Source organism: Anopheles gambiae, chromosome 2 (assembly GCF_943734735.2).
Source record: "Anopheles gambiae chromosome 2, idAnoGambNW_F1_1, whole genome shotgun sequence".
Taxonomy (NCBI): Eukaryota; Metazoa; Arthropoda; class Insecta; order Diptera; family Culicidae; genus Anopheles; species Anopheles gambiae.
Window position 1 is genome coordinate 37078487 of NC_064601.1, and position 22958 is coordinate 37101444.

The following is a 22958-nucleotide window of genomic DNA, read 5'->3' on the forward strand; positions in this document are numbered from 1 at the left end:
CCCTTTTTTCACAACACACCGCTGTCAAATGCAACCGTCTGTCAAGCGCCGTGTTTCAGAAAAAAGAATCGGAAAAGTCGGAAAAAGGAGTCTTTACGTTAAAAATTCTATCGTCATCCTTTCCGGAAACTGTGCGTGTGTGTTTGTATGTGAGTGTGGGGCGTGAAGTTGAGTAATGTGGTAGAAAGTGTTTCCTTTTCGGAAAAAGTACCGCGTGGGACAATCCGCACCACTTTTCCCTCTTTCCAATAAGCGTGGAAACGCACGAGGAAAATTCTGCTCTGCGACAACGGTGCATAAGAAAAGGAAAAACGCTCCCATATAAAGGATCAAAGGAACCCCATTCGATTTGGGTGGCGTCTGGACTGGTTTCGCGCTCGCTCGTCGTAATCGATCGCGTTGGGTCCGTGATATTAAGGTGCACATATCATCCAGGACGGCGACAAAGAGAAGAGAGCCACATCCACTGTCTCGGACCCCCCGCCAGGAACGGCCGGGAAGTCTGGTTGCGTAGGTGCGTACCCGTGTGCGACGAGGTGAGAAAATCGACCCGACGTTCCGTTCTTCTCGGACAGATGCGCACGGACAGTTGCCCGGCCGGCGAACCTGCTGCAGCGTAGAAAAGTTGTGTGTGTGTGTGTGTGCGCGCTGATGATTGTTCATTCATTTGGCCCGCGTAGCACAAAAACCATCGTCCGTCTGGTGCATCACGCGGTTCAGTAGTTTTTTCCCCTTCCCAGACACCGGGAAGGTTTATTTTAATTCATTGCCCGTGAGTTTGCAACATTGCGTGTCTACGGCGCCGAAAGGTATAATTTGCAGAAGGAAAAAAGAAGCAGCGAAAAAGAAACACATCTCACGCAAATAGTTGATACTAGTTGCGAAAGGAACTGCTGCCACACATTAGCAAGGGTAAAAGTGTTGTGCATGTGAGAACTCGACTCAACGAACCGAACGAGCAAAGCCCACTAGACCAGGGAAAATAATAAGGTAAGTGCTGGTGTAGAAGGTTAGCATCGTGATCTGTGCTTAAGTCGTAATTGTGTTTTAAGGATATTCGAGAGCACATGGTGCTGGGGCAGAAAACGGTCTGTCGGTCATGGATTACGACGTCATGCCGATGATGTGTGTCCTGGGGAAAAGGTTGGCCGGTGCGCAAAATGCAAAGAGCGTGTGAAAGAGCCAGATATACACATAAAGGACCTACGGTAGTAGTACGGAAACAATAACCAGGAAGAAGCAGGAATACTAGCAGGAAGGTCACCTGGAACCCGGTCGAGGGCAAATGTGTCTCACCGTAAACAAACCGGTACTGCTGTACCAAGGCAATGCACAGGTCCCACGGCAACTATATCAGGGCGTTATCTTGTCCCGTTAAAGGAAGTGGCAAAGAAAATACATACGTCCGAATGCATCGAAAGCAGAAGCAATTGATCTTTGACTCTAGCAAGTGATACTCGCGAGACGGAAGCAGACGAACGTGCTGGCGGCCGCAAGTTAGCTATCGCTAAAACTTCCCCCACAACCTCGCTATTCGCGGTTCGCTGGCGAAGATGGCGCGGTTGCCGCATGCTTCTTGTTGGTGTCATTACACGGCTGGTGCGGCCAACGTTTTTATTTCCTGGTCCCTACTGGTCATGCGCCAACTGTCACGGCAGACATTGAGATGATTCCCCGGCGCGGTACCGGTTTGACACGTTTTACGTATCGAACCGCTGGGAATATTATTTCTGACGCATGTAGTACGGTCTCGCTGGGTGTTATTTTATCAAGGTTGGCAATGTAATCGAGATTGGGATTAATACGCTAATACGCACGGGGAAACAATCTTGTATGTCTGCATTTGTTTTTATGCAAAATGTGGTAGTAATACTTGCAAACTGATATTTAAACTGAGGACAAAACTGCTGATGATCAACATTGAAATCTGCTTCTGTCTATTTTGTAGCAGAATGTGAATGAAACAATTCCAAAAACTCCACATATGTTCAGCTGTTGTCTTCTTCCACGCTACAAAAACCCGTAGGAGTACTAAAAAGAAACAAACAAATCCATCTGTTTCTATATTTGACCAAGAAGGTTAAACGAACCGATGAACTAGATATTACTTCGCTAGTGTATGAATCACCTAGCGCTTGTCATATGGCGAAAAAATATTAAAAACAAGCTTATTTTTAAAACAATAGTTTCATTCCACCCTATTTCGTATCGTCTACATCGTATTGCGATTTTCATGCGAATGATGTACACACCGAATGCACATGCAACCTATGTATGGATAATGCGTTATTCCCACGCAGCAGTTGCATCCAATGCAATCCCAAAATGCCACAAGAGTTATTGTATATGATTTTTGTCTTCCCTTTAGAGCGTCTCATTCAGGCAAGGGAAAATAAGGAGTATTTTGTTCGCCGTTTACTTGTTTGTTATTTTATTGCTTTAAACGAAGCGTTTGCCAGGTATAAAGTCCTGCAGGCAGATGTTGAACTGCCATTCCCTTCCCATTACAGTGCGCAGGAATGCATAAACCCTGCAGGAGATGTAGCGTTTTCAGACCGGTTTTGCAGAAGATTTTGGCATGTACCTCCTCCTGCTTGTTTTGCTTCACGAGAAGGAAGCACAGACACGGCAAATGATGTATCATAAAAGGGCATTGACACATACACATGTGCCATATAAACTAACCTGTAGTTAAATGCAGCCTACGGTTGGATTGCAATTTTTTGTCTGTTGTGTTGGTGCAGGCATATATTTTTGTGCGGCTGATATTTTTATTTTTTTTCTTACTGTTTTAAGATTATTATATTTCTGGTAATGAGATGTTTTGTGCAAAAAGACATTACATCCAGCCATCCAGACATACTTTTAATATCTGCTCTTGCATATCTGCTCTCAGATACAACACTGCGAGCAAGAAACATAATAAATGTTCTTTTTGTTATAGCCTCATTACTTCACTGAATCGTAAAAATCCAGCAGGTAAGCAGGCAAACATATCAACATACACAACTTTTCTGTCAAGGAGGACCGCTCAACGATTGTGATTAGGTTAATACAATCTTATACATATGGATGTAAAAATAGCTCCGGTGGTGTTTTGCAGCCTGCAGACTACAGTTGTTATGGCAGAATATATTAAAATGTTTAAGAAATCAGCTCAAAATCGGCACAACACAAGTATCACCGCTGATCACAGCCAAGTGTTGAAAGCCTCTAGCATCCCGGCTCCTATATCGCAGTATCGGCGATAGGAAAGTAAATTTGATTCCCTTTTCGAACACTTTGCTCATGCATTTGTAATCTCCACCGTGCACTGTGGATCGATAGCGACATCCGAGAACGATAGATACCGCCCAGCCCATCACAACAGTGGTGCTGTACGGTCGCATAGAATAATCATGATTTCTCATTGCCATGCCAGTTGACACACTTTGTCGGCGGGGCGATGTTTTCTCGAGGACGTCGCTCCCGGTTTGGCTATTACGTCGCTGTTCAAATTAGGTCAAACGGATCCAAACGCGCCCCGTCAGTGTGTGGCGGGGCGGAGCTCTAATCCGCCACGGCCCACGGGTTCAACGCAAAAACAGGTCACAGGATCGTTTGTCATCCTTCGCGCAGCGTTCCAATCGAAGGTTTTTGTTTTTGCCACTTTGGCACTTTGGGCGCTATCAATGGGCGATTGACATGCCCCGGGGTTGGTGGTGGAGGGTTTCCGATTTGCGGCGGGGCGCAGTAAAGTTGCGCGTGGAGAGTTTTGAAAAGAATGTAAACGAGGGCGCACGCGGTTTTTTTTTTAATTTTAGAATTTTATAATACACACACACTGCTTATGTTGATGCTGTGTATCGCTGTCCAACTTCAAGGCAGAGCAGGGCAGGTGGCTCTGTTTAACCGAACAGTTGGATTCCACAAAAAGATAGACGGAGAAAGATAAATATCAGATCAAAAATTCTTATTTGGTTTCCTACCATCGCTTTCTGTTCCACAACAATTGTGTTTTAATAACCATATTTTACTCCATATTAGAATTCGCTATTCTGAAGGAAGAGAAAAGGAGCAAAATAAACTGCTTTTTTGACAGAAATTTTGAACCTCCTTAAAGCCTGAAATATCTTCATCTTCTGCGTGAATCGTATTAAATACAGGTATTCCCCGATATACACTATTAATGCGGACTGGAGGTAATTGCGTGTCTCGAATTAAAATTGTAGCGATCTTTCGTGTAATTTTGCTTGAAGTTGTAAGTTTTAACCACTAAAACTTTGTTATTGGACCTAATTTCAACCGTACATTACAAATTTGTATCATTCAATAGGGTTTATGAAATTCAACCAAAAGGAAATTTATTTTGCATTTGACAACTGATGTGTCAAATCAGTAAAATTAGCTCAAAGAACTGTCAAATTCAGAATATCTCGTATAACGAAATCGCGTATAACAAGAATTTAAATGGTTAAGTGTGCAAAGTCATATGTATTTTGCCGAACATCGTAATATTTGACCTACGCAGATGCCATAAACTGCGTATCTCGGGAGCAGACTGTACGAATAAATAGTGTACGTGGAAATCTGTATGCTGCATATCATAGCACCACATTTTCCGCACTAGAATGAACAGCTGGGAAAATGTAGGTCACAAGTTACGTACACTCAACAACCACTAACGAGCGCCACAAGAGCATCCCTCCAGAGGGCGAAACAACCTGCGGGGCAGGAACAAATCTGTGCCCAGGAAAAGGACCGGTCTATGTGTGTATGTTTTTATTGCTCCCTGCAATCTACATGTGCCATACCATCAGAATGACCGATGCGCGGACTTATCCTGTGTGTATCTTGAAACCAAACGCCGAGCCGCGAAACATAAACCAATAAGCGGATACTTATTGGTTTCATCTGCCGATGAAGAAATCTGACGGACTGTTTGGCATCAGTGACGGCAGCATCAGTCAGTCAGTCCGAAACACGGATCTTATTATTAGTAAAGTTAGCTCGAGTGTCATTTCACGAATTGAGGTCACCCGTGTCGTGATGAAAGTGCCATCAACGATGAGGCTCTTGAAAACGGATGGTTTAGTTGTTTGTTGACACAAAATTAGTAGTATCTCTAAGCCATGCGGTGAGGAAATTGTCCCTTGTCAGACAGATGGATAGACGATTAACTACTCAATCAGCAATCGTATTGTCGTCATACGTTCCCCACTTCGGTCACGCATATTATGAACATGCTGGAATGTATTTCGCTTGATTTCCGCGTAATGATTGCCATACTTTGCCAATCATGCGACACGCTTTGTGTGCTTAATGTGCTTTCCAGGACAGCCTATGCTGAGAACGGATTACAGAAAATTATCGTGGGGGCTTCAATTACACTTATGTAATGTGTCATGCATTCGTTTTTTTCATCTCGATGTTTCTTTTTTATATGTTTGCTGGAAAGCGCCAGTTTGACCCAGATTAGCTATTAACCATTAACGTTAGACGTATAAATTGCTCCAATGACCCACACGACACGGCGGGGTCTGGTGCGCGCGCGAACAATGATCCAAAATCTCCAACCACCCTACCCATGCGTCCCTGCCCCTGTGTGTGTGTGTGTGTCGTTGTGTGATAAATTATGCAGCGAGCAGGAAACAGTGCACAGTTTCGCTGCACCGTTTTGCTTTCTGCGCTACCACCCCGGTCGGGTCAGCACTATCGTAGCAAATCGACCGCAAACCGCTTCCAACTGCATGTGCATTTCAATCAATCAACGTTGCAACATTGGCCAACTCAAATACGGTAGCGCGCATAGCTCGCGATGAGGTCCGCGCGGAACGGGTCTCGAGCCGAACGCGAAGCCGTGTATTTTGGGTCGCAAGCCGAAGCAAATGCTGCTGCTGGCGGTGGTGGGTACTTTAATCTTTTCGCTGCACTCGCCTGCTGCCCCGTACTCGGGAATGGGTTTGGTCTTTTGTTGGAAAGACTTACACTACTAGCCCCCCCGCTTGGTGTACTGTTTCCAGCGTTGCGGGACAAGTTGCGATAGGACTAGGCAAGCCACCAAGATTATTGCGCCACACCGCTCTATGTGTGCCTGTTTCTCGTACGCTGCCTCTTTCGTAGATCAGTTCTTTCGAAATCGACCTAAAATACGAGATCAAACAACGAAAATGCTGCGCTGCGCACGGGGAGTTTCTTACGAGCGCACAAAGGAAAGAGGTGCGGCAAAAGGATGGGTGAGGGCAATAACACAACATGCATCTGTGGCGTTGCTTGCATTGCAGCGCCTTGGCACGCGCCACCCACGCGAAAAGCGCGCTCCTGCGAATACGCGTGCCAAGATACGGTTGCAGGGGTTGTTGGGATTGGATTTACTGTTGGTAAACATTTCGAGTAAACAATCCATGTATTCAGCATTGTAATAGTGCGGTGTTGCGATGCTAACAACATGCCCGTCATGGGTTCAAGCTCCGAATGGACCGTGCCTCCTTACGTAGGATTCAATATCAATAATGGGTAATCAATAAGTCACTGAAAGCCAAGCTCTCACTAGTGGTACAGGCAGGCATTGACCGACAGCGGTTGTCAATTGACAAAAATATTTTATGCCAAACATGTTTGGTTAATTTTTTGCCCTTTATTTAGCATGTGTTTACATTTCCAAATTGCTTTAAAACACTAAAATAACACTGTTTTGCTGGCATATTTGATAATCGAAACCATCATAGGTTAGAAACAAGTATTTTGAATACAATTTTACTTTGCAACGTGTTTCTCGATCGTGTAGGAACCCCTGTAATAACACACGAACCGTAAAAGTCAGCGAAACAAGTAGGACTGACCCAAACAGTAGCCAATCGTTGTACTACACTGGCCAATCGGCGGGAGAAAATGCAGAGATCGAATTATTCTGTCCCAAAGTGGTTATTATTGGTTTCCATTTTAAACCGCGTTATACGGCCGACCACACCGCCGCCATTCGTTTGCGTTGGATTGTTGTTCCCTTTCTCAACATTGTTCTTTCCATCGCCCGGTGCGTTGCTTAACGATTGCAATTGCAGTTTGGTGGGCGGTCGGCTGCTCTATATTTGCATTGCCCCCGTTTTTCGGATGGAATGCTTCCGGCATACGATTGGATTGGCGGTGATGGTGTAGCAAAAGATCTTGCAGCTGCACATTCGCTACGTTTTCTGAGTGATCTTTTTACGATGGATAGCTTGGTGAAAGTGCATTCTGATCCACTGCGAACAGTGTTCATTAATTTTTCTGCCTGATAGTGTACGACAAGAGACTAAACTGTGTGATGTGCCAATTCGGTAGAAGAATATAAACTTCTATGCATTAGAAAGACACAAAAATAGAATTATGAGTTATTGATGCCTCACAAAATCATTGCTTCATGCACATAAATAAAATCACCGATTTTGATAAGCGCTTCATGATAGATGACATGCATAATGATGCAAAGCAATGCGCCTAATTTGCACAGAAACGCAATCATCTTAAATCACTTAATTAATATTAATCATCAGACGGTGACTGACGTCATTCATCTTTTTGATAGTGTGAATCTGTGTATTTTGTTACGGCCTCGTGGCGATCCTAAGGCCAGCGCTACTATCTCATGTGGTTTCTCTCTTACCTCCATCCCCTGTTCTTCGGTTCTCATATGTACGTTTGATTTTAAGGACATTTTCGGACAAAACATTCACTTCTCTCACGGCTCGATTCGCGCATCTGGTTCTTTGTCTTTTTCTTGCCCATTCTCGCCGGTACGTACGTTGCATTTTGATGTTGTCTCCCTTTTCTTGTGGACTCTATTCAGCAGCAGCAGCAACAACAAACAGCTGAATATTTTGGACACTCACTTAAGAGGCGACATAATTTAGCAATGACCTGCCGCCGCTGCCACCGCCACCGACACCACCGTACACGACATGGCTGCAGCATGTCCACGTTCGTGAAATGGAGCTCGCGTGCGAAAGGCAGCATGAAACGGCGGCGCCTTGGACTCGTGCCGTGGCCTCAGGCCGGCACCGGTTCGCTACGGTGTCCGCAGCAGCGAGCAGCCAGCAACCTGTCGAAAAAGCGACGACCGAGGAGATCGGGCCCCGACGATCGCGACGAAAAATGTCAGGAGGGGGCCTGCTGCTGCTGCTGCTGCCGCTGCTGTTGTTGCCATTGAGGCTGAGACTAGGTCAATGATTTTTTAATTCAACCGCTCCTCGTTGCCGGTGGCACGGTGTGTGCAGGTTTTTTTTTGGTGACTGTCTAAATTGGATGCTTATGCTACTTGCTATGCCGCCCCTGAACGGCTTTCGCGACGCTCCGTCATTGTTGTCACAGATGCTCCCAATATGTACAGAAGAAGAAGAAGTTGGCATGTGAAATAACTTACTGGGGAATATTTGAGCTCGAGTGACATATCGTTTCGCCACGTGTCAGACGGGTGATAAATATAGGACTAAAAAATAATAGCTCATTTCGGTGAATTAATGTTTATCGGTCAGATAAAGAGGTGACTTGTTTAAAGGTGTTGTGTAGATGGTGTTATTATTATATTTTATATGATATTTTATTAATTTTATGAATGTTTTTGTAATCATAACAATCAATGGACAGTAATAAGAAATGAGCTTCATCACCTGTATCGATTGTAGACTTCAATCCCCTTTCAACACACTTACATTGACTCATCAATGAGGGGGAATCCGCGGTTGTGCACCATTTGTCACTTTAATTTTACATCTTGTCCTGTCGGAGAGCAGCAAAGCCTTTATTAATTTACGGCTCAGCTACAAATCGTGAAGGAAATCGATGTGAATCACCAAAATGGTGTGACATTTGTGTGCAAAAAAATAAAAAATAAACATGCAACGGACGTCCTGAATGGCACTTCCAATTTTGGTCATTGGGTCAGTGATTTTGTCGCTCAACTCGTTCCGAACGTGAGCCAGCGAACAGCCGTAACGGCGTGAATGTTGCCCATTCATGTTAATTAGTGTCGTTGATGATGGTCACCTTAATGATCGGCACGCTTCTGTGGGTGGGCTACGATTTACGATTGTGGCTAGATCGCTAGATACGTCAATCGCGCTTCCCGATCAACGGATGTTACAGTTTTTGTTCGAAAAGCAGTTGCTTACTTAAGCACTCGGGGTCCTTTACCTAAACGCTTTTGGTTTGATTTATATCCTACGTTCACAATGGCAGTTCTTCTTTTATACACTGAGAATCGAGACTTATGTGTAAAAGGTCATGCTTTTATTTCCGATGCATGACTCATTTTTTACATTTTACATGCTTCCATTCCGTCGTCGGGCGCATGTTTAATCGATCAGTTTTTTGCTTCCTCCCTACGTATCATGTAACATTCGTGTACATTTCCCTTGGTTAGTCATTCTTTTTCCTGTTCTATGGCAAATGTTCGTTCTCATTAAGCTTTCACTTGCAGTTGAGTACACATTTTCGGTGGAAAAGTTCAACGGAACTTGAAGCGACTGTTACTAACGCTGCCACCTCTGACGGTGACGGTTGCGTGCGATGTAATCGTATCGTTTATGGTAAATTTGTCCTTGCACGCTACCCGCTGCCGTGCGCCTTGCCTAGGGGATGACATTCCACCGTGGCTGTTCCCCGCTGTCCAGATACGGGTCAAGGTTTATCTGAATGGACCATAATTCCGTTGACAGGCGGCGGTGGCGGCGGCAGCAAACATGACGTGCTGATGCTACCGAGCGCAACCGAACGTATGGTGCCTAATTTGTGTGCAGCCGGTTTGTGTGTAAGGTCTGCTGGTTAAACGTTCATTTCCGGTGTTTTGTCTTAGTTTGGTGACGCTAGACACTCCAACGCATGGCGCTAGACAAAAATGGTATAACTTTTTGTTGTTTTTTAGTACAATAACAAAATAGCATTGAGATTAATTGATTGGGAATGAAATCAATCAAATATAGTTTCGATTTTTTGTATATTTAAACCAATCAAAACTGTCTACACCGGCAACGGTTAACACATGTTTTAGTGCGTCTACTACACGCCAATAAGACTCTATGAACGCAGAGCAAATCTCATAGCTCACCCACCGTTAAAACGGCATACATTACATAACCCATCAATTTAAATTCCTTTGCCTTTCTGACAGCTTTCGTATGTGTCGCATTTCGCAGCAAGGAAATGGCGACCGGCTCGTCTCTCGTTTGTCTCGGCTCTCGTCGTCGGATGCAATGAAGCACAATTAACAAAGGCATGAATTATAAATTTCCCCCCCCATCGCAACTCGTTAGGGTGTGTGACATTGGTTCCATTCCTGCCTGCCGGCTCTCTGCTGCTCGCCTTCCACCGCACAGTGTAAGGCCTAAATCCTTGATCCGGAAAACCTACATCAAACAAAGTGGAGCATGCTTCACTGCTCCGGGGGAAGGGGGTCGTACATATGCAAACAATCAAACATATTTCCTATCGCCCCATCTGTGTGGGTGCGAGCATTCCGTTGCACTCGTTGCATACTCGCGCGGTGTGGGCTTACACATCGGTACAATCTCGATGGTTTGATGGCTACCTTAGATAGTCGAGTGGTGTTTTGCGCTGAGTCATTGCGGATGAATAATAACTTCGTGTGCTGTTAACATTTCAAAGCGATTCTAACGATAGAATCAGATTATATTGAATAATAAAGTCCAATAGCATAAGGTTTACTTCAAGGCGCAAAGCATGTTTGCAGCTTACACTGTTTACCTAGGTTACATATGCTGGAGAAAGTACAGCATTCGAGAAGATTTGTAGCGAAAACCGCTTCACCACATGGCCGAGATGAGTTGAGCGACTGCAGTCACTCACGGCTCTCGGGTACCGCATTTTTCCGAAACCTCTCTCGCATGGATCTCTTTCTCGTCCTTTGTGATGTGAATCAATACTCCAAACGGTGGGCGAGGTTGATGAAACTTGCCCTACGATTCTAAATGTGTAGCTAGAGATGATGCCTTTCGCTCTAACTCGCCATCATCATTGATTGTTCCCAGCGTGCAGGATGGAGGGAGGTTACTAACGCCGCAGTGCAAATGAACGCACGTTTGACGAACTCTAAACGTCGCTGATGGCATTTCCACCGACTATATAGTTCAGGGTTGCGCACTGCTAAGGTTTCCAACTTCGTACGACAGAGGGAGTGTGACAGAGCAACAGTAATACACCTTCTGGTGGGCACCAAACCCGCTGGGGCAGTGGTAGGGAAAAGAGGGAGGAAAAAAAGACCACCAGGTCGAGGTCATCTCTCCTCCGCTGCTAGTGCTTCGCGCTTGGGTATGCAAACGCGCGTTAACCCGCGCTTCATACACACCGGACCGAGCAGGCACGGCCCTCCTCCTCTCCTCGTTTGGCGCTTCTATGACGATCGAGAATTGAATGCCCTCGCACTCGGAGTAGTAACTGAAGGGTGGAGAAAGAGGAGGAGTTCGTTGGAGTTTGGTGGAGTCGGTGGAGGCCGCCAAAGGTATCGGTGGAGTGGTCTATCGACGGTATGTCCGCCCTTGTGCCCTTCAGTGAAGCGGTGTGTACAAAGTGGTGTACACAACAGTTTACCTTCCTAGTGAGGTTAAGGTGAACTGTGCAGGCTATATGGTGCCTTTGGGGTATCGGACTATGTTTACTGTGACCACCACCCATTTGGAATTAGAGATCCAACACCATTAGTGTATTCTATTGTCCAAATAACGAACTCCACAAAGTCAAGGAAAATGGTGGCAGCATGTTTGTTTAACACAAACGTTTGTCGTTAGATGAAAACATATTGGTACAATTTTGTAACCATTGCAACATACTTCAGCCCATTTCTAGACGGTAGAATGAGCTTCAATTTTCCATTTTAGATTGGACTCTCTGTAAAAGGGAAATAACAAATTTCCGGTTACGTGATAAAATAATTCTAGTAAATCTAGCGTATCTGCTATGGCCGACACGTGCTGACACCGTGCAAAGGTTACAAAACCCAGTAAGAAAGGGAAAGGTGAAAACGTATGTTTAGGCAGAGAGTACACCAATTTGTTATTTTTCCTTGGAGCACGGAATGCTTTCCACGACACGTGCCGTCGTACCAGTACATCAGCGTCTTTCTGTGATCCTTTTTTTTAGTTGCTGTGACCTTTGCCTGGCCTTGAATTTACAAACATTTAGGCGCGGTGTGTTGCCGCCGCCTGCCAGATGCCATCATTCCCTGACATAACGCGTTCTATAAATCCAATTTCATTTCATCGGCTGCCGTTGGCACCAGCAGTTGGTTGTTACTGTGAGGCTGAAATATAAACACAACATTGTGAGTAACTGCTCGCGAAAAGACGCGATATTCCGGGAACTGTTTACCGGAATGCCAGACAGTAGAAGCTGGCACGTGTATACGCCCGAGATGTTGGGCATGGTGTGCGAACGTTGCTGTGAGAACCGCAAGCCGTCGATTTTCTGCTGTTGAAGGTTTTTCTTTTATTTTTGCGTAAAATTAAGTAAGCTCTTGTAGAAAATGGCAAAGACAACCGGGTGCTAGAGAACGCCCCGATTACATGGAAAAGGTGATTGCCAAGGATGTTTCTTTTTTATTTCTCACTTGAAAGGGCTATCTTTAGAAATTCTGAGAAATATCGATACCAAACGATGGAACATGCTGACTGGATGGTTCTGAGAATTTGGATACGATTTGGTTTAATACTTTTTTTTAATTTCTGAGATGAAAAGTGGTTGGTGTCACGGCGTATGCCGCAATCATTAGTTTATATTTTTATTATATAAATTATAATTTTGGTACATCCACACTAATATATGATGAGGACAGAGTAGGCCCATCATCATCCATCATTATGATCATGTAAGCAACTTGATTGAGATCACATGACATAAACGTAGTCGATTTAGATCGCGACCAGTCTATGCCTCTTGTGGAGAGGCTTGGCTAGCAGCTATCTATCTGTCAGTTATACAATGCTGATTAAAATAGGCTCATTGCATAAAAGTCATAGTCAGTACGTCCTGGCCACGTTCAAGTTTTGAACACATGACGGACATGTTATTAGGTCCTGCGGCGCGGTTCCTGCTACTGAATGGCTTAAATGCATATTCGACGCGTTCATCATTTCGCTACGAATGAATCGATGTGGCGGACGTGTGATTAATTTCCATTTCCAAATGCAAGCTACTATCTTTACTTTGCTGTACGGATCCACCAAAGTTCACATGACCCTGTATTAAATTGCCTTCACCGATCGAGCCAGTACATGTTCACACGGATAGGACACACCACTGGCCGAAAAGCGTCCGGTCCCGTACCCTGTAGCAATAGGTTCAACGAATATTTCCAACTCATCATTCAACCGACAAAAGATATGAACCATAGCGACAACAGAGTTGCTGCCGCGTTCGAGTTATCTGGCGCTAGCATAGCCGTCGGTGCACCATTACTCCGTGGTGTCAACCGCACGAAAGTGTTCGGCTTGGGGCCAGTGAAATGGACTGTTTGTGGTTTGAGGATGTTTGCAATGCAATGGCTGCACTCGACGGCTGTCGACCGCTACCAGAGTACGCAGGAGTCCCCTTCACCTTCCGTTTGAAGGGAATCACCTGCTACGCTGGAATGTACACGTCCCATTATATGGCTGCGTTTGACGGGTCGATTTGGAGCATCATCACGCGACGGTACCATATGCCAATTCGGCCGAGAGACAAACTGCTCTCGGAATGGAACGCGCTTATCCCTGTCGTCCTGCCGCTCACTAGCGCCAGTGCTTGTCACTCACGTTGTCCGTGTCTGACGTAAATCCGTTCCGTTGCTTTATGCTGACAGGCGTTCGCTACAGGTTTTGCTGCCTACTCGCAAACATTCTGCACGGCTGGGCATGTCGGGGGTTGGGCTGGATGGCATCTCCCATTTCATATATAGCGATATCCTGTGACGACAGACGAGCAGCGAAAGGTACAAAACGAACCCCCGCTGTTTTACATTTTAATTATCCCTTCGAAACACCCATCACTGGGCGCACTGGGGCGATGATGCTGATGACGACGTTGAGTATCTGCCGTATTGCGAGGGTAGTAGTAAGCCAAGCAGATGATTATGGTATATCTTTGCCGTTTCGCAGATTACAATCTGAGTGTGGGAGCACAGGTACCTCTATCGTGCTAATGTTTTCAATGCTCAGGGAAGTATGATCTAATTTCCAATACTTAGAACGGAGCGATAATAGGATACAGCGCAATGGAAGCATGTAATTGAGCTACATACATGCTGCGGATCGAGCTGGTGGGTAATTTAATCATCCTAATTCAAAAGGTTTTGTTTATAAATAATTAAATTAATCCAACGCCAAAATGCTTATAGCTTACATTCTGGTGGATACTATTGCAAAAATAGACTAACTACAGAACTAATCACGTTTTTTTTTGGTTCTGTAGTGTAGTGGCATTAGAAATAAGAGGGAGGGGATCTTAATTGTAATGATTTAAATTACTTTATAATTGTACGTAACATGTTTTGTGGCGTAACATGTTGCTATATAATTATGGACTTCAAGGATTTCTAACACTACTGATCTTTGTTTTCTCATTTACAGCTACACCTTCATCAGGCATTGGAAACTCCAGGAAAGAATCCAGGTATTATTATAAAACAAACTGTACATAACACTCAGTATGGTCTATGAGTTCTACGCAAACAAAATGTGTTATTTGTCTTGAACATTTAACATCATAATGTTCTATGCTACTTTTTGACAAAGCATTACTTTTTAGTCAGTACTTTACCAATGACGTTTAATCTGGGACTAGCTACATTTTAATCATTAAATTCAATGATCTTAACTACACTGGGCCGTATAAAATAAAAAAGAAAATGAAAAGAATGAAGGAATTGCATAAGCATCATAATAATTTATTAAAAAGCATCCATCCTCGCACTTGCTGACAATCTCCCCCATACCTGCTGTTATTGTAACTTAATCGTCAGTGTTTCAGGGTGTTTCAACAAATGAGGCCAATTTGTATCCACACCGGGAGGAATGCCTGTCATTTATTCATACCTTACCAATGTTTATTCACTTCGCTTTCTCCGGCGCGCACTGAGTACTCTGCACTGACAGGGACTGCAAGGCACGGAGAGAAACAAAAGCTAAAGCACAAATTAAAGACAACCCATGATTAACGAATTTTACCCCAAATGCGTTATCGGGAACACGGGGGAAATCGCACCGGGAACGGGAAACGATAAACTGCAGCAGGTTGGAGCAACAGAGCCGTATAGGTCAGGGTGCTGATTTCGCTGCTTTCCTTTTGGTGTAGGTCCTTTCCATCGTCGAAGGATAAATAATGCCACCGCAGCAATGGTGTTGGGCGCACGGGGCGCGCACGCCTCTACATTCGCTGCCAATGCTGCGATGGCCGCCCGCTGTGTTGACACGATCATACTACCATCGCTTTGCCTTTCGATAAATCTCACTTACACACAGAGGCGCATTATAAATGCATGCAAATAAAATCAATGATAATGACTTCAGCAATTAAGTCGGCAATAAATAACTGCATCGTTGAGCCCGTTTGCAATAGCTATTGGGTTGTAGGGCAATGGCAGGGCGACCACGGGACGGATGCTGTGGCTGTGGACACAAGGACTCAGCGATGGCGAGCAGCGATTGGTTTGTTCAATGGGTGAGGTAGCCTCGGTTAGTCATTCCGTCGGGGGTGGATGATAGCTTGTTGCAACAAATGCATTTGTTTGCCGTTTCGCTGGTGCATTCCGGAATAATTGATGCCCAAGCATGGGCATCGGGGGAGGAGGGAGAATGTGTGTGATAGAGAGACAGAGAGAGAGAGAGGGTGGTGTACAAAGACAAGGGTTGTGCTTGTTTTAGTAGAAGGTAGATTTGCAATTCATATCACCACTACAACACCCACTCCCGCGTTTGCACTTTCATCGGGCCCGGCGTCCACTTGAGAACGGGGGAGGTGAATGGGTGGCGGTTGCATGAAATGTATGCATTTCGGATGGTGATCGGAACCGATTCGATTGGACGTTTGCATCCGGCGATCATAGTGCTTCGAGCGCGAGCGAGAAGTGCTCGTTCCATCTCATCGCCTCTGTTCATCGCTTCCCTGCGCGCACACACACACACACCTAGACAGGGAATGAATCAATTAATTACGGCAGAGCGCATACACATTGTGCAGTTAGGAGCAATGGGGTGCGAGGTTGGTGTACGGATAATCACGCCTGCAGGGATGCTGCCAAACGTGTCACTGTTGAATGTTGCGCATAAATCTAAACACAGTGAAATGGTCTACGAAAAGTGTATTTTTTCCCGTATACACTTCGCAGTCGGTGGGGTGGTTTGGAGCATTTTGGCGTTCATTTGTCAAAGAAGAAAACCGTACCAGCGCAATAAAAAACGGGTCAGGGAGAAAGCCTTGTCCTATTTTCCGTATGGTCTCACTCCCTCCGTCCTTTTTATTCGCCCTAATACCTATTACTGATATCTACTATTTAACGTTCAAATCAAAACGACCAAATAATCGACCTTGCCTTCTCATTGAGAGGTTTCCAGCAAAATAGTTGAACAAAACTTCAAATGTTCTCCCTTCAAGGGGCATCAATGGTGAGTTTAAATGAAAGGTCTCATGAAGTCGGCCCACACGGTATCATCACACGCCCACGAACTTGAGGCGTGAAAGGAATTTTTAATTGATACAGAATTCCATCCCATTCTTCACACGATGCACCATGCCCTGACTCTCTTCAGTGAGAGTGAAGCAGTGTTCCCAACGGCTGACAGCTTATATTGATATTTAACTTTGTGATATTTGTTGGTTTGCCTAATTGGTCTCAGTGGTTTAGTGACAACGTTTGGTTCTGCGATGGAATTTGAAACTGAACAAACAACCACTGTGCCACTGTTAGCTGCCAACTGATGGGCGGGAAGGCTTCTTCATTAAATGCCTTGATCAGTGTGTGATCGACCGTCAGTGGAAAGTGTGGTGTGTTTATTTAATGAATTTAGGTTATTTTGTAAGTTGTGATTTTGTTTGGAAGGTTTCTTTTCGTTACCAAACGTGCATTGTAACAGGAAGTTTCAGTTTTGGAGTGTATGTTTGGTTATGGTGTTGTTGCGTCAAGTGAGCAAAGTTAGCATAGTTTCGCGGTGTCACGTTTATGTGCTTAATCGCTGTTATCATCAAATATTCTCTTTTTGAATTTTCAAAACCTCTCTCTGGTTAGAATAAAAGTTCCGGTTGACCTATAAACAATCAAGAGTCATGCAATGTCCTAATCTTGGCACACTGGACGTTCACTGTTAGCCGCCAGCAATGCGTCGTTAGCTTCCAAGCGATAACCAAATTATCAGTTGACTCGCCAAATTATGTGGTAAATAGAAATTGTGTATAATTCAGTAGAAATGCAATTAGCATACCCTTTCCCGTGCTGTTTGTCTTGCTGGCTGGCTTAGGGGGGACCGAGACCTTGGAAGTTCTCACTCACTTCACTTCACTGCGCATGAAGTCTTGCCAAGATTGTTCCTGCCGGCAGACAGACATGCTGTGTCTAGCCGCAAGTAAAGCAGGAACTGTCTTGTGGGTTGAATGTACCTAAATGAAAAAAAGCATCTGATAATGTTCAACCGTACGCTTTTTGCTGCTGCCGAAATTCAAGACATTGAACGATCTTGTATTGCTTTACCTCGTTGTCACAACTGTGAACGTTCGTACGTCCGCTAGCAGTGAAGTGATATCAATTAGATAGAAATCAGTTGTAGAAACAAACATTGTCATCTTTCTGTTTAGCACCCCGTAATGGCGAAGCTCAACACTGTACATACATTCTGTGTTGTCAGCTATCGTTGTACATCACGTACATCACGTTGCTCTCACATTGAGCAGTGTGAGCTGTACTTCTCACGTGTAAAGGTGGATTTGGGTCTTTGAATTCGTAAAATATTGCCGTTCTACAATCGAAACCAGCAATCACCGTACATTCCCAGGTTGTTCTCCGTTCTACTGTCTGGTAGGTTTCTGCATCTGTCTGTCTAACGTTAAGATGTGCGGACCACAATCGGAGTTGCGCAGATAAGGCAATAGTGTACAAGGACAGTACCTTCCGCTAGTGACAACACAAGAAGAGTTGTAAACGGTTCAAACGGAAGGTCGAGGACGTAAGATTCTGTCTGGCTTTACGGTGTTCTCTGGCCGCGCGCTCGTGCCATCGATCTGGCATGATGTGGTCTGAACAGAAGATTAGGAAGCAATTATCAAATTAAGTGTCCGGCGATAGAAGCCTACCAGTGCGTAGTCATGAACGCAAGATGAAACAACGCGTTAAACCGGCGTCTTTCATGGCAAACGTTCTTGGTCTCGTTAGCTCTTGCTTGAATGGTTTAGTAATGCATGAGCACTTTCTTCTAAAGAGCAAACTTTTGTGAATCGACAGTTTATGGTTTTGGTTTACGGTAACAGTTTTCGGGTAGGTTCGTGAGTAGTGTACATTGCGGTAGTGCTGTGGTGTATATTTTGCGCGAGCTTTTGGTTAGATCAGCATTTGTTCAAGTTCAAGTGATTCGCAACCGAAAGTGTTTTGTGCAGAAGCTCATCGCACCTATTCTTGTTCTCTAGTGCGCAATGCACACTGTGACAGCAAACTTGTGCGTAGCAGCCACAAATAACTTTACCGTGCAGTGTTTGTTTATGCTTTCTATGTTAATTTATTTATTTTCATTATTTTTTTTCTCCTTACTCTGAAGTATATCCCGAGCCCACAAACAGTAGTTTCCGCCACGTTGGCCATACAATGCCGCTGAAGCAACGAAACGCAGTGTTGGAGCTGCATTCTCCGACCGAGGACCAGCTAGTGTCACCGAGCGTTGGCTCGGTCGCAACAGATTTCGGTTCCATCACGGACGATGGTCAGAGCACGATGGCGTCGACCGAGAAGGCAGAATCGTCCGCCCCGGCGGACCCGGACAAGGTGAAGATGAAGAAATCGCTTGGGCTGCTGGAGGGTGTTGCCATCATTTTAGGCATCATCCTTGGCTCGGGTATCTTCATCTCGCCGAAGGGTGTCCTGCAGGAGGTGGGTTCGGTCGGTACGTCACTCGTGATCTGGGTGTTGTGCGGCGTGCTATCGATGATTGGCGCCCTCTGCTATGCCGAGCTGGGCACGGCTATTCCCAAATCGGGCGGTGATTACGCGTACATCTACGAAGCTTACGGGCCGCTGCCAGCCTTTCTTTACCTTTGGGATGCGACTGTGATATTTGTGTAAGTGTGCAAAAGTGAAAAGGTGCATGCGTGGAGTTTTAGAGCCAGGATCATGAACAAGAATTGTGTGTGCCATTCTTTTGGAGTGAGTTTGCGATCAAGCCGCATCATATTATGATTCTGAACGTTGATCCTCGACTCTAAAGTGGAACGTGTGGCGTAGTGAGCGCGTTGGTTCTAATGTTAGAATTTCTTCTTCTTATATTTCATCCCCTGGCTGTCCTTGATTTGCGGGGGGGTCTTTGATCTGTTTCGTCTTGCTCAAATGATCGTGCCACTTTACCGCGTCTGTGCTTCTCCAGTCCGAGCACGAATGCGATCATGGGATTAACGTTTGCGAGCTACGTGTTTCAGCCACTGTTCGCAGCTGGTTGCTCCGTCCCGACGATAGGTTTGCAGTTGTTCGCTGCCGTGACGATCTGCGCCCTCACCTACATCAACGCCTACGACGTGCGGGTGACGACCAAGATGCAAAACGTGTTCATGTTCACCAAGATCGGTGCACTGGTGCTGGTGATAGTGGTTGGCGTCGTCTGGATGGCGATGGCCGAAGGTGGCATGGACAATTTCGAGAACGCGTTCGACGGCACGGAAACCGACCCGGGCAAGATCTCGGTCGCCTTCTATTCGGGCATCTTCTCCTACGCTGGCTGGTTAGTGTGCTGCGTGTGAAGGTCCGGGCTCCAAGTGTGTTCCAAGTAGGGCCTGCGTTGTCCCGCGGTATCCTTCAACGTTTTGGCTGACTTTAATCGACCCAACCCAACTCTCCCCTTCAACCTGTAGGAACTATCTCAACTTCATGACCGAGGAGTTGCGCGACCCTTACAAGAATCTGCCCCGGGCGATTTATATTTCCCTGCCTCTGGTGACGGCCATCTATGTGCTGGCAAACATGGCGTACGTGGCCGTCCTGACACCGCAAGCCATTTTGGCCTCCGACGCCATTGCCGTGGTAAGTGCGATCTTTTTGTTTTGTTCAACCCTTCAATCGTACCGAGACTCACCCGGTATGTGCTGCCTCCGTTGATGTTATGTGTAGCCCGTTCCGGTCCACCTGACATCCCCGCGCGGGTAGCTGCTGCTGCTGAGTCTTCCGTTTTTGATCATTTTTCTTTCCTTCTCTTTCTCGCTGTCTCCTTTCGATTGGATTCGATTGTTGATGTACGGGGCGATCCTCGTCGCTCGGCGCGATTCTGTTCCGGTAGACGTTCGCCCAGCGAGCCATGAGCTATGGGGCGTTTGTGATGCCCATTCTGGTGGCAATAGCCGCGTTCGGTGGGCTCTCCGTGCACATTATGACATCTTCCCGCATGTGCTTCGTCGGTGCGCGCAATGGTCACATGCCCGAAATTCTGTCCCATATCAATGTCAACCGCTTCACGCCAATGCCATCGCTCGTGTTTCTGGTGAGCATACACATTGCCGTGCCCGCGCAAACGGTGGAAAAGATTTGAGAGGATACCTTTGGGGTGGAGGAGAAGGAGGGTCCCTTTCACTTCTGGACACACATCGTGCGCGGTGTACCTTTCCTAGCTTCGTTTGCTGATTTCTTTCTCCCGCTGTCATTACAGTGCGCACTGTCGCTGCTGTATCTGTTTATTAGCGACGTGTACGTCCTTATCACCTACAGCAGTATCGTCGAGTCGTTCTTCATCATGCTGTCGGTCAGTGCGGTGCTGTACTTCCGTTACACCCGGCCCGACATCCATCGTCCGATCCGGGTGCCCCTCTGGGTGCCGACGGTGTTCTGCATCATCTGCGCGTTTCTGCTGATCGTACCCTGCTATGTGGCCCCGTACGAGGTGGGCATGGGCGTCGCGTTAACACTGGCCGGCATTCCGGTGTACTACGTCGGAGTGGCTTGGAAGAATAAGCCGAAAGCGTTCACGGATGCGCTCGCACGGGTAACGCAATTTTGTCAGAAAATGTTCATGACGGCAAAGGAGGAGGTCGATGCGGACGAGTGAGCTAATTCGGGAGATTCCGCTACTGCTGACAATACTACTGGCCAGATATCGGTTCATCGACTACAATCAGGCGCAATCAGACACTTTTTGATTTGCATCGTGTTATCTACGTTTGGGGTTTTACATAGGATATGTTACTGTATAGTAGAAGCAGAGGGTGGTAATGGTGAGAGAAAAGACATCTATTACAATGTGTTCTTAGCGTGTAAGGGATTGGCAACATCGCAGCAGCAGCAGCAGTCGGGCGGTATGCTTAATATAGTTTAACACTTAGATTTTACCATACTGGCATTTATTATCGACATTTTAAAGACCCACTTTTAATTCAATAGCAAGACACAATCACTCACTATAGCATTTACAAGCATTTTTGACAATTATTGAATGTATCATCCATTAATCTCAGAATAGGAATCTTGCTACATCTCAGAGGAGAAAACTGTGACTACAGCTTAAAGATAGAGCCTTAGAATCTCATCCATGACCGTTTTGCAACTGTGTCTCTTTTACGTTGTTTTAATCTGAACTGTTTTCCAGCCATCAACCCTTGCCGTACAACCACATAGTATTGAACATAGCTACTTTACGTCCGTCTTTTTATCCGCTTAATCTGCACGATTTTAATTTACCAATTTCGTACAAACTTTTATACAACGCTTATAGCATCTATCATTTTAAATCAAAACACAAAATGTTCAAAATTAAGATCTGAAAATGGTTTTCATAGAGAGCGCTGCTAGGGCTATGCGTGGAAGGGAATTGCATTGACAGAATCAGCAGGAACAGATGCATATTTTATTCAACGGCAGTTTGCTCATATCTTGATTGTGTTACTACGTAAAATTATCATATTCATTAGATTCATTCACGTGTTGATGAAATTGCGGTAAACATAATTCTCAACTCTTTGACGAGTGTTTTTGGCCATACGTGTACACAGAAACGCAACTGACTGGAGAAGTTGTTGGTAACGTGAAAGATACTTAAGAGATTATAATTGGCAGCAATAATGTATGAAGGTTTTCTGTTTAACTTAAGCTTTTAAACTCTGCTAGATATCGCAATACCAAGACTCTCATGTGTACTCAATCGTTTGTTCCGAAAAGAAAAGTTAACAGCTCATGTGTAGGAATACTAATGGCTAAGGTGAATGCAATCGAGAAAAGAGCAATTTTTCCCCCAGAATCTGGGTAGTAACGCTAAGACATTTGAAGGGAACCACTGAGACTCAATATAAGCGCCAAAAGATTGACCGCGTCGTAGCACGTGTAGGGGAACGGGAAAGGAGATTAAACCTTCGATCACACACCCTCTCTCGCCGTCTCACACACTTGTATCTGTCTTCCGCAGCGGAGATGTCTCTGTATTTGTCAACAAATGATATGCTGCACATGGAGCAAAGGAAATAAATTACTGTTAAGGAACGTTATTGTGCTGATTTTGAATTTGTGTTGATGTTGATGAATTAAATGTAGTACTCGCTCGTGTTTCTTTGTAACGTTTCTTTGCTTTTTTACATCATGCATGCAATAATTATTAACGTTCGAAAGGTTTTCTCCCCAAACAGTGCTCCCCGATTCATACGCAAGTAAAACGAAGGTTCCGATTCCGATCAATTCATTATTGACATGTCGCCATGTCTATTCCTTTTCCTATACAATACGGTGTGCGATAATTTCGATCGATTACGAAAGTTACAGCACAACACCACCCCATTGACCTCGCCGAGGCGTG

At 45.3% G+C, this 22958-nt stretch overlaps 1 protein-coding gene across 5 annotated transcripts; it reads left to right on the forward strand.

Moving 5' to 3' along the window:
- The first annotated feature begins 18 nt into the window (after positions 1-18).
- Positions 19-22653, forward strand: LOC1272799 (Y+L amino acid transporter 2). Of its 5 annotated transcripts, XM_061646941.1 has the most exons (7): positions 19-990; positions 14571-14613; positions 18741-19257; positions 19560-19910; positions 20041-20209; positions 20463-20663; positions 20829-22653. In XM_061646941.1, exons 3-7 carry the CDS (start codon positions 18788-18790, stop codon positions 21222-21224), a joined length of 1587 nt encoding a protein of 528 aa, XP_061502925.1. In that variant the 5' UTR covers positions 19-990; positions 14571-14613; positions 18741-18787; the 3' UTR covers positions 21225-22653. The 5 variants fall into 5 exon arrangements, with proteins under 5 accessions (XP_061502925.1, XP_061502926.1, XP_061502930.1 ...); XM_061646942.1 differs by lacking the exon at positions 14571-14613; XM_061646946.1 differs by lacking the exons at positions 19-990; positions 14571-14613 and adding an exon at positions 16916-17014.
- Positions 22654-22958: the final 305 nt, after the last annotated feature.

Coding starts and splice junctions, on each gene's coding strand:
- LOC1272799 (XM_061646941.1), top strand. CDS start 18,788: ATGCCGCTGAAGCAACGAAACGCAGTGTTGGAGCTGCATTCTCCGACC. Junction 20,210..20,462: donor CCTCCGACGCCATTGCCGTG/GTAAGTGCGATC, acceptor CTGTTCCGGTAG/ACGTTCGCCCAGCGAGCCAT. Junction 20,664..20,828: donor TGCCATCGCTCGTGTTTCTG/GTGAGCATACAC, acceptor CTGTCATTACAG/TGCGCACTGTCGCTGCTGTA.